General features: G+C 37.8%; 1 protein-coding gene across 8 annotated transcripts in view; it reads left to right on the plus strand.

Moving 5' to 3' along the window:
• The window catches only part of CCDC141 (coiled-coil domain containing 141), an 89,962-nt gene that overhangs the window by 74,459 nt on the left and 3,462 nt on the right, over positions 1-12,041 (plus strand). For 3 of the 8 annotated variants that reach the window (XM_085322125.1, XM_085322116.1, XM_085322101.1), the window contains exons 25-28: positions 1,568-1,718; positions 2,259-2,454; positions 4,429-4,601; positions 11,853-12,010. In XM_085322125.1, coding sequence (XP_085178251.1) covers positions 1,568-1,718; positions 2,259-2,454; positions 4,429-4,601; positions 11,853-12,010 — 678 coding nt within the window. Of the gene's footprint in view, positions 1-1,567; positions 1,840-2,258; positions 2,455-4,428; positions 4,602-7,292; positions 8,053-11,818; positions 12,011-12,041 lie in introns of those variants that run through there. The other 5 variants (XR_014897900.1, XM_085322136.1, XM_085322128.1 and 2 more) reach the window with 5 other exon arrangements.

Below are 12,041 nucleotides of genomic sequence, written 5' to 3' on the forward strand. Positions count from 1 at the left end.
TTATTGTATGAACATACTGAAATTAATCCCCTCCAAATAAAAATTCCCTAGAAATAGCTGACAGTCAGATCCAATGAAAAAGTTGAATACATACGGTAAAGAAGTAACTCTTAGTAGATATCCTGGTTTCTTTGAATAGTTGGAGAAGGAGAAAATTGGCACACATTTCACCAAATTGGAAAGCATATTACTTTTCGTGTTTATACCCATGATGTATTTATACTGAGATGCATTTTGGGGATCAGAGTTCATCAGGGATGTTTGTAGAAAAAAGCTAAACACCCAAAACTGAACCTGATCTTACTACTGAATTAAATGATTTAGACAAAGTAGATGCATTAAAATTCCAGCTTTCTTCTACTTGTTTATCCATGGGTCTGGCATGGACCACATGGCTTTGAAATAACACAAGTATTAAGCTGGAAAAAGAAAGGTACGCATCCATTTCTATATTAATACTAACATCTCTACAGGACCAGGGCAATTTGAGGTTATATTTTTGTTTTTATTATGTTAATTTTGTGTATGGGTTAAGTTATATTTAGAGCAGTAAAGCAAAAAGAGAGGTCTGATGAATGTGCCAATGTATTTTTGTGCTGGATATTGCTGAAGAGATGTGGTTCTGAGAGCAATGATGACCTGAATATCACCTGGTTGATTTGGTGAACAACTAGAGATGATAGAAATGTTGCTTACTAAATTAATTATTTTTGTGTAGAACTTAACAGCGATAGAATTCCATAAGAAAATGTTTTGTAGGTTTTCGCTAAGARCCCTGGTACAAATGGAATAGGCCTGAATATATGAATATACAAAAGCCAAGAGGTAGATTAATTACAGAAATAATAAATCAGATAAGGCCTTTGATGCTTTGCCATTGAAATTAATGCACTTGTGTGCCACATCCATTCGTTCAGAAATACAATGAGTGGGTTTTTTCAGGATCAAAGGTAATAAGATTTTGTCTATTTTTTTTTATTTAAACAAGATTTTTGAAACAGCTGGCCAAACCGAAAAATATAAAACAGTTGGAAAATATCTTAAAGATCTTGATTTAAATCCATAAATCTTGAACATGACTAATGGCCCTATTTCTCCAAGAATCAAAGTGCAATATCTTGACTGTTAGTATCGATTTGTATTGCCGTGTGTCTGTTTCCCATTTGGCATAATTATGCCACATGCTCACCCTCTTCCCCTAGTTACAAATACTCTCATAAGCAGCACCTAGAGGAAATCCACAGGTTGTCATTGCTTAGCAAAAGGAGTACTCTACATTTTATTATTACTGTTATAATAGTCAGAATCTAAGTGCTTGTACTGTAATTTTTGTCCGTCCATTCAAGATATTCAACATTCCAGTAACCTACTGCAAGCTAATGTTTATTGTTTTCTGCACATTTCCTCCTGCTTCTCAGAAATGATTAATATAGCTTAATTACAAGAACTTTTTCTAATATTGTTGTTATCTTTTGCATAAATAGTGGATCCCTAGAATGATAACGCCTTCTCTATGTTTTTCTTTTTCTTCCTCTTTCACTTCTCTTCCTTCCCCTCCTAAATTAAGGAAAGGAATAAACTGGCTGATATTCCAATTATCTGCCCAGCTGGTGAGGATTTTGTTTCACAGGATACAGAGCTGTCATCTTCAGCCAAAGAGGATAGTTTACAGACTGAGCTCCTGGCAGAAGAAATACCCTCTGGAGATGAATATGAGTGTATATCACCTGATGATATCTCTTTGCCACCACTTTCCGAGACACCAGAATCCAACCTCTTGCATTCTGAAACAGAGCTAGAAGAGCAGTACTGCTGTAGCACTCGTAGTCTGCATGTCAGGTCCTTTAGCTTGCAAATGCAGAAAGACATTGGTAGTAAAAAAGGGGCTGAAGCGTCYGATCTCTTAACAAATTTTGCTTATGCTGATGCTACAAATGATAGAACGGAAAGCCCATCAGATCAGTTTGAGAAGTTTTGTATCTCTTCAACAGATTCTTGTCCAGAAGTCAGAGTGGAATCTCCTCTGACTTAGAGTTTACAAGAAATTCCTGAAGCTAGCACTGCTTCCTGCACATTAAATGCTAAACCAGCATATAGCATGATAAGTGAAGTGTGCAAAACACATTTGCAACACCTTGAACTTGATAAAAGCATGGTAGAAACATAAGAACAATTGCATGACTTGAATAACTTTACTAAAACCCAGGATGGGCTGCATGCTTTGCCTGATGCATTCTCAGGTTTTGTGTTTCAATCAGACACCACCAGAAGCTGTCAGAGGCAGATGGTCGCCCGAGGAGAGATTAGAAGTGCATCAGAAAAGAACAGCATGGTCAGCCTTTCTGGACAGGCGCCTAACTTCTCTCAGCTTCTGTCTAACATAACCGTCACGGAAGGTTCTCCGGTAACTTTGGAAGTAGAAGTAACAGGATTCCCAGAGCCTACACTGACATGGTGGGTAGCTTATAACGAGAAGAACTAAATATACCTACTAGTAAGACAAATTGAACCACTTATAACTGTAGTAATTAATCCAGACACTAGAAAAAATGRCTTGTGTCCTTTTCACTCCACACTTCTGCATGGCTCCCACTTTCAAAATTGTTTTGACAATTAACCTACTTGAAATAATCTCTCTACACCTAATTTCATGAATAATGAAAGCATCAAACCATTGTAAGCATATCAAGCATTTTTTAAACAAATGTAGCATGTACTTTTTATGTTCATTCTCMCTCTGACATTCCGCATCTTTAGTAACTTGTGAAAAAATGCCCACTCCAGGTTTACTGTAAGTGAACTCCTCTGCATTGTTTCAGTAACTTGCCATTGTATATTTATATATAACACACCCAAATATGTATTTATAGCCACTACATACCCACACGCGCGCACGCACATAAGAGTTATCAAAAACTGGAGAGATGTTATATGTTAAAAAAAAAAAAAGCCTAAATGTCTGTACTAGAGCACTAGTTTTCTATTAAATATTCACTCACTCTCTTTTTGAATTGCTGTATGTCCAATGAGATTGTTTTATACTATATTTGTTAGAATATAGATGGTATAATATAAATACATTTTAAGATGACTTTTCAGAAATCCTCTGCCAAAGGCAGAGCCTGAAATAGTGGCAAGATTTCAGCATTAATCCCTTATGTGATGGGATATTTTGATAAAATTTTATTTCACTTGCCGTGTTCTCATCTTTCCACACAGCAGCCTTTCTTTCCATATATTAAATTTAGATATGCCTCCTAATAATGTTAACATGAAAACATTTACAGTACTACAYGAATGAAACACTTGTACTGTGCAGGAGACAKWWWAAWRTRTWWWWWKYRCACACACTACCTGTAAACTTCTAGTAAGCTGAATTTTMTTCTATGACATTGAGAAAAATACTGCACACTGCAACATTGGCAGTATACTCTGTTTCTAGCAATAAAGCAACTTAATTTTCAGTTCTAGTACTCCTAATACTTGGAGAAATATTGCTGGTGAAACAAGAGGTACTTTCCATTTTGTTTTGTCACTAAGAAGCCTTAATTTGGCCCAGAAATATATWCACTGTCAGTATATAGTATTTTGAACAACAACATGCAACTGATGGCATTTTGCACATTAGAAATTTATGAAAATAGAAATGATACTTTTATGATTAAAAATTCAGTAGCATAACAACAGTACCATGTATTTTATATTGATGTAGACATTTTATCAGCTGTATATGTGGAAAAGCTCTTTGCATTTTAGTTAGGTTAAATATGCTGAAATACCATCAGCCAACCACAGCCAGAGTTTTCTCTCACTTCCAATCAGGAATAAATATCAATTAATACAGGCTGAAAGAGCCTCAAGTGTTAGAATATGACACCAGTTCCTTGAAATAGCTCCTGTCACGTTGTTGTATACTTTTTGATGATCTGAACTAAGTAAATGTGTGTGTGTGGAGGGGAAGGGGTGGAGGAACAAATCCTGGGCTGCTTTTYGTATCTGAAGACATGGGTTCAGAAAGTTTTTATGTTGCTTGTTCATCGTAAGACTCTATTCCCCGAGACTGAACATGGACTCWTTTAATACCTTATTAGCAAAAATGTTGTTCCAACACAAAACTGAGGGTGCAGTCCTTTATGCTACTCTCGCCAGTACTGCAGTGACGTGACTGGGTGACTTGCCCACGCAGGACCATTTTCAGAACCGTGGGACCCCTATTTGCTGTATTAAGGATAGATTATCCAGCGATTCGAGTCATTTAAACATACATCCATATTGATATATAGCTGTTTAAAAACGAGGGATGAGCGCACTGCAGCTAGCTCCGTCTCTTGCTGCCGAGTTAGCGTTATAGAGGTTGTCCGAATTCGGAAAGTTCTGCTGAACGTGCAGGGATGTAAATCTGACTTGAAAACTGACTCTCTGCTTCAGGTACAAGAAGGGCCAGAAACTGACTGCCGATGAGCACGTAAAGCTTTGGCAAAAGGAGACAAAACACACGCTGTTCATTCGGGAGGTGTGTGACAAAGACGCTGGCCTCTATGTTGCTCGGGCTAACAATTCGAATGGTACTGTCTCGTCAAGTGCCGTGCTCCGTGTGAAAGGTAACAGGCCGCCTGTCGCAGGAGCAGGCTGGGTGACGCTGTGTGTCCTCTATATTGGCGTCTCACTAATGTACTGGCTACTCACTTAAGTACGGTATTGACTGCACTGGACTTAATTCTCACGTACTGAGACAACGTGAAATTGGTCTTCTGACTGCATCCTTCACAAGCTGTACCAAACCRCTTTTGTGTCGCACTTGATGCTGCTTGTTTCTTAATGCCAGTATTATGTTTGATTTCCTTTGTCATAGGGATGTTTAGATTAAAAAAAAAGTTACAAATATTTTCTAGGATCTTAGGTAGAGTTTTGCTTTTAAAAAATTTCATGTTAAAAGCATTGAGAACAGTTTTAATGTTTATAGGTATCACATGCTAAAATGCACAGGTGCGGTGCTCAGATCAGTGTATATTTTATGATACGCTTTTGGTTTTGAGGGGATTTTTTTAAAACATCAAACGTGTTATTTCCAACACCATTTTTCTCACGTACCTTTTAAATATTTTTCTTTGTGGGATAGGGCTTCTTAGTCATAACATTCGTGATTGCACTAGCGCGGATCAGATCTACATCTCAGTCTCAGCCTAGGGAAAAAGCAGATAGTCTCAACAGGTGAACATTGCAGTACTTCGAGTGGAGATGTGACTGTCTGCACTAGGAGGATTTGACCCAGAACTGCCAGGATTTGTGTAAGATTAAAATTCCCCAATGTTTACAATCTAAGACTTTTCAACATACCTATCTTCCTGCTGCTTATGTTGGTCGTAATGCTTGTGATACTTTCTCTGCCTTATAAAATTAAAAAACCCCACAAATATTTCAAATAATTCACTGAATTGTTAATATAAGACAAAAATGTAATAGTTTATAAAGTGAGCATTTGTGCACATTTCAAATTTTAAACCCACTGATTTCAAACAGAATCAACTGAAATGGGGAAATAATGTGCACCTACAAGAAGAAAATACTGTTCTAGTTCGGTCAAGTAGAATGTTTCTATAATTCAGAGTAGTAACATCCAAACCAGGAATTTGTTCACTTATGTATTGCATTTCATTCTTGATGAGGACAGCTCTAAATACTGTTCATTATTTTTTTAAAAAATAATTTATTTAAATATTTGGTAAAAGTAAAATAACTTCGAATAGAAGATTTCATTTATAAGCTCTCAAATGTAAATTTTAATTTCTTCTTTAGCTCCAGAACTTGTTGTATTTGTACAGTAAAAACAATTGATAAACAGCTGCGTAATATTTTTTGCACATCTAATTTGCAGCATTCATATTATGACTCTATGTGGAAAACTTGTATGGAGGAAATATTTACCATCTCTTGCAAAATTTGCAGAAAGAAAATAGCCTTTACTACACAGCATGCTGTGAGCAGAATATATATTGCAAATTGCAAGAGGTCGTTGAGACTGGTGATTGGCACTTGAATATTTTGGCCTATTGACTGCAACTTTATTAAAATTCCTGTAACTTTGAAACGGGAGACGTCCTCAAGGCAACATAACCTCACGGCAATAAGAGAAGGGAGGAGGAGGTGGTGAGCAAATGGAGGACAAATAAACTCTATCTAAAATAGATATTCTAGATAAGAGTAATAAACTTTAATGCACAACTTTCAAAGTCCGGTCATMTCCTGGAAATGTTGATCCATAAAAACTCTCCCAGGCATATAAATGACCTCTTTTCTATAATTGAACTTTCCATTTCACAATAAAGCTAATTATAATAATTACTACCATTTTGAATATTTCAATTTTCATAAAACAAAAATTCAATTTAATGGTTTTGTCTCCTTTTGACTTTACACATCTTCTGTAGCTGTTATAAACAGATAGCAGAGAAACTGTGCAAGCAAGCTGACTTGCATGAGTGTTTTGTTAAGCAATATTGTGGAAAGAACATCCAAAATGCCCTTTCTACATGGTGTAAGATGTTGCCTGCTGCGGAGCTGCTAGTGCTTGGTAGCTGGATCCTATTCATGATACACAGCATGCTGACAGCCAGCCACCAGCGAGTAGGTGAAACAGTCTAATTCAGTGCCAGTTAGTTTTGCAGTTTCTATCAGTTTTTGTTTTCAGTGGATCAGAAGTTACATAATACTGAGATTCAAGCTAAGAAAACCAGACCACCATTGACAGGGTGATCTAACCTCCAATATCGCTCCTGACAGACTGGAAATGAAGGCTGTTTTAGTATCACCCATTTTCTTTATGGGTGTTAGCAGACCCAATGAGTCTCCTAGGTGGCAGCTGCTCTTCAATCTTCTGTTTCTATTGAGAGCTACAACTCTGCAAAAAGCCAATCATTCAGAAGTTAGAAGTTTTCACGGATGTTCTTTTAATTTATTTTCTGCCTTTTCTAGAACAGGAATTGGAGGTAGCTTGAATCTAGGTTTGTACTTGGATCTGAGTGCTTGCTGCCACATGTGAAGAGAACATCAACTCTGTAAATTAAAGAGGTAGCAAGCAGACAGAATTACTGCAGGACTGTGTACAAATCATGGCAACAAATTAATTCCTCTCCTTTCTAGCACTTCCTGATTGCATCCTACAGGCTCTCGGTGGTATGAGAGAAGCAGCTTTGCAGGCCTTCTCCCTGATAAATGTTTCCATTAAAGCTGCATCTGTTCCTGTTGCTAACTTCGCTTAAGATTACTATATGCCTAGTCTTTTGCCTTAACAGGCTTTAGAGCAAGCGGAAGAAATCTGAGTTTCTTGGTTCACCTGAGATTTGACAGCCAGAATCCAAGGCCAGTTTTCAGAGTTGTGTGTAGGTAAGAGATGTTGCTTTAAGCCCAAGGAGGATTTATTCACTCTTTTTATTTAGTTAGCCTGTAGGCGAAGTAGTCTGTTACTGGAGTTTGGCTTATCCTCCCACTTCTAGGCATAACAAGGAAGACCATCATCTTTCCTCTAAGAGGAAAAGAGTTAAAGAGATACCTTGGAGAGATAAAATTTTATTCAAACTTACAAATGTGCACCTACCCATGAACAGGTATACTCTGCCTTTTACAGTAAAGCTCTCAGTAAGTGTAATGCCTCTTATTGGGAAAGAAAGTGGTGAGCAACGTTGCCTGACTGCAAGAAGTGGAATTGTGTGCAGGAGTATTTACATAAGATGCAGAAGTTTGGAGGGGAAAAGGGTTATATTTTTTTTTTTCATTCTTCAAAAGAAGCAGCCTGACTGTGGCCCTGGGCGGTGTGCGTAAGTAGGCAAAGGGAGGCAAAGRCATTTGGCTGATTGGCTATGGATCAAATGTGGCTGGAGCTGCAACACAGAAGGTGGCTTCCTCTTGAGTGATTGATAAGGTATATCTATTTCTAGACTTTTCTCTGGAAACTTAGCTTGGGTAAGCTTGTATTTTTTTTTTTGTTTGCATATGTCCTTTGTAGCTCAAGGAAGCCTGTGCCTTTAAAAAATAAAGCTCCGCACTCAGACGTTCTTTGAGGTTGCCCTGTGGTATTCAGAGAAACTGGAGCTCCGCATATGGATATTTCAGATAAACTGGGAATATCAGACCCACTTGGTGTTCCTTAATAAAGCTCCTTCCGAGTTTGCTGGAATCTTGAATAAAACAAAATCTCCACGCAGTAAAATGCAGTCTCTTAGTTTAGGGCTTAATTTAAACTCCAAGAATCTGAGGATAATGAGCAGTGTTGTGTGAATATTGTCTGACCAGAATCTCAGTCTAACCTAAATTTTTAGARAAGATATAATTAGGAGGAAGTAGAGAAATTTGCTAATAACGCAGTACAAGATACTGAGAGGTTTGAAATTATATGCCCAGAGTAAATAGATTAAGAATAACCATGAGGCAAGTAGTAAAAAATAACTGTTGAAAACAATTTGGCATGACCTGGTGTCTCCTGTGAGTGAGAGACTGGGGATGGAAGCTGTGTAATAAAGCCAGACTCRTGTGATCTCTCTACCTGCAGGTTTTGTCCAGAGCTCTGTGTTTTACTTTTCGTGCCTACTATTTTATCAGTTTGCAGTAAAATATGACTATGTTTAATATTATGAATTGAGGGTCAGGCACTGAATGGACARACTTTTTATGTTAAACTATGAGAGTAGGATTTCATCTGAACTGTTCCCCTATGTAATGCTGGAAACAAGATCTTTTTTTTTTCTTTCTTTCTTTCTTTTTTCTCTAACCTTCATGGCTCATGGGATGACCAGATGTCCAGCCTAGAAATAATTTTTTARTTGACACATTGTTGTAGCTTATTCTGACATCTCATTATGATATTATGAGAAAACCCTTGGTGAAGTATAGCCATCCATTCCAGTTTAAAGGTTGATGTTACTGGCAGAAGATGAACTCTTCTTTTTTGCGGAAAACTGGCCTCCTGTTGAATACTAGCTGTACTTCAGAGAGCTGAGATAGCTGTCACTTTATGGTTCTCTTTGCACATGCTTTTCCCTTTGTTGTCTAGAAAATGGTTGTTTTRGTTTTTATGTTTGCTGATACAAAATCAAAATGTGACCTGATCATTGTTGTCATTCCACGGACATATCTTTTTCTAGTTTGTTTTTTTTATGATAAACATCATCCCTGGCATCGCTTGCAACCTGAATTCACAAGGTGATGCAAACCTCACAAGCTACAGAGTTTGGCCCAAAACACCAAAGGGGAGTGTCCAATACCTGCTTAATGTTCTCCAGTGGAACACAAGCTATACCTCCTCTTCTGTGTAGTAGATGCATCTCTTTACGGTGATGCACATGTTAGCATTTCATGTTTAGTGCGTAGCTTCAACATAAAAAACACTTAACAAAATTTTTTGTTTTTTTTTATCTCCAAGCCATAGACCTACTTGTCTGATGCACAATAAGAGAAGAATAAAAGAAAAAGAAAGACATTTTGCATAGCTGCTTTATTTTCAGTAGAAATTCAGTTGTCTATGCCAACTGGCACAGTGTAAATCCTTCTTTACAGACAGATTTATTGCCATTTCTGAACTGAAGAAACAAGAGGAAATGAACACTTTTTCAGGAGTTATGAGGCTACTTCAATGTTAGTTGTAAATCTGTGTGGAATGTATTGGCATTTTGATTCTGCCTGTAGTGAATAACGGCTTCACAAATGTAGACTCTATACAACAGTATCGACTGAAAGAAACAAGTGAAAGGAACGAATATAGAACAAATAGGGAAAGACAAAAGGAGAAAAGTAACAATGATAAGAGAAGTAGAAAACATTAGGAAAAATGTAGAGGGAAGGAGGAGGGAGATGTTTGACTAGTTGCCAGAAAGCTCCTGCCTTGGTGTTAGTAAGAGACTAATTCCAGCAGAGTGGGAATGTGAAAGATCCCTCCCCGTCTGCACCTCTACCCCTGCAATGAAATCAGTAATATCTGGGACTTTTTGCTACTGCACCTTTATAGAGYCCTAGCAATCTTTAGAGACAACTTGTCCTAGATTCCTACTTTAAATAATCAGAAAGCAGATGTAGAAAATTTCCTACTGCATTTCCACTCTTGATTCTACTGCCCGATGTTAGTGGGCAGGCTCAGGTATATCAATGTCTACTCTTTAGGAAGGTGTAATTTCCCTCCCTTGATAGGACTGGCCATATTGAACAGCTATGTGCGACCTAACGCCAGCTGTGTGCAATGAAGATGCAGAGGCGTAAATTTGGTTCTGCAGCCGAAGTGAGTGAAGCTGCAGATCCCAAGTCCCTGCGCTTCAGGTACGTGCGATACAACGGTGCTGGCAGACCGTGCCTGCTGGCTTTCAACAACTGAGAACAGAGCTGATTTATCCACTGGGACTGGCTAGTACATGTCTTAGGTTATGGGAAGGTAAAGCTTGTATTTACTTCTGCTCCAGGTTGTGGCCTCAGACCTACGGTTTATGGTAAGAATGTAAAAGCAGGCGAGACTTTATTTTACATTGAAAGCTTATGGCAAGTAAGAGCTCACCTAAGCAATGGATTTATTAATACAGAGAGTGAAAATATGTAACCATGCTGGGAGTCCCACATTTGGCAAAAATAGTCACAGACTCAATATATTTTGTGTCCAGATGTTATTGGGTACTTTTGTGAGATATATTGATTTTTGTTTCACAATACTGCAAAATTATTTCTCCTAAAAGAGTGGAGTGGTGTTGGTCCAACTGTGAAAGGATTCAGGCCCTCTTATATATCAAACATTTCAACAACTTTCCATTTCTGAGAAGCCTGGTGGTAAGTGTTTTGCTAAATAATGTGGACATTTGGTACAATTAATCATAAAGAGGAACAACAAAACATTCTTTGTCTGATAGAAAACTATGATGTTCACTTTTGTTGTGATATTTGTATGCACGTCTGTGTATTAGCATCTGGGCTGCTTTGAATTCTTTATTTTGTGAATATTTAGCCCAAGTTCTGAGATCGTTTTGTTTTCTAATGTGGCCCTCGAGGTAGAACGTAAGTGGAATTTAAGGTAGCAGTACGGTGAGCAAGTAAATCCAGCTTTACAGCTCAATAAATAATGTGTCATGAAGCAAGGCCTGATTTAATACGCTGACTGCTGAAATTTCTTCAAACAGTTTTGATGAGTTTGTATTGGCCAGGCGCTGTATTGGCTCAGGTATCATCTGTCCTCCCACAGCTGGCGTGAAGCCAGGATAAACTCCATCTCATGTGCTCTCATTAATGAGACATGCGCCCACGCTTGATCTGAATCAAATCTCTGTTGGATGATCTGGTAGTACATGGCCAAAATAACCATGACCGAAGCAGTATTTAGGCCCTGTTCTGACCTTCAGCATTGCTATTTCTATGTAGGAATAGAACAAGAGTGAAATGTTTCAGCAACGCTTCAGTCTGGAAGAAGGAAATCTAAGCAAGTGAAGGAAGAGTCTTATCTACAGCAGTAACTAAGTGCAAGAGTTCGCTGTCTTGACTTTGTCCCTTTAAATTTCTGTGTGGAATGTTTACTCTCTTACTCTTCACTGAACCACAATAATTCACATATATTTATCGACCTACACAGGGAACACAATCATTTAGCTTCACCATGAAACTAATGTTACTATGCTGACGCATGAAAGTCTTTGATGCTTAATATCCATGTGTTTCAGGAAACTCTACAGTGTATAGATAAAAGATACTTGTCTACTACCRTCTTGCAGAAAAATTCTGAGTTCCAGGCATCAATAAAGGCTCTTTGTCATGCTATGAGAATGTTATAAAAATGGATTTTTGCTTTGTTCCTTAGTTATGCCCTTTAAAATACAGCAAACTTTTTTCAGTACAAGGAAAGCAGCCAAACTTCATACGAAAATTTGGACATACAGCTCTACAAGAAGGAGAAGATTTAATCCTACATTGCAGCATATATGGGAGGCCCAAACCACAAGTCTCCTGGACTAAGGATGATATTCCAGTGACAGCTCGAGGAGGCATCAATGTATGTCCCAATGTTCTTGAAATATTTCTTG

This window comes from Rhea americana, unplaced genomic scaffold, assembly GCF_003343005.1.
Source record: "Rhea americana isolate MKP2758 unplaced genomic scaffold, rheAme1 scaffold_12, whole genome shotgun sequence".
Classification (NCBI taxonomy): domain Eukaryota; kingdom Metazoa; phylum Chordata; class Aves; order Rheiformes; family Rheidae; genus Rhea; species Rhea americana.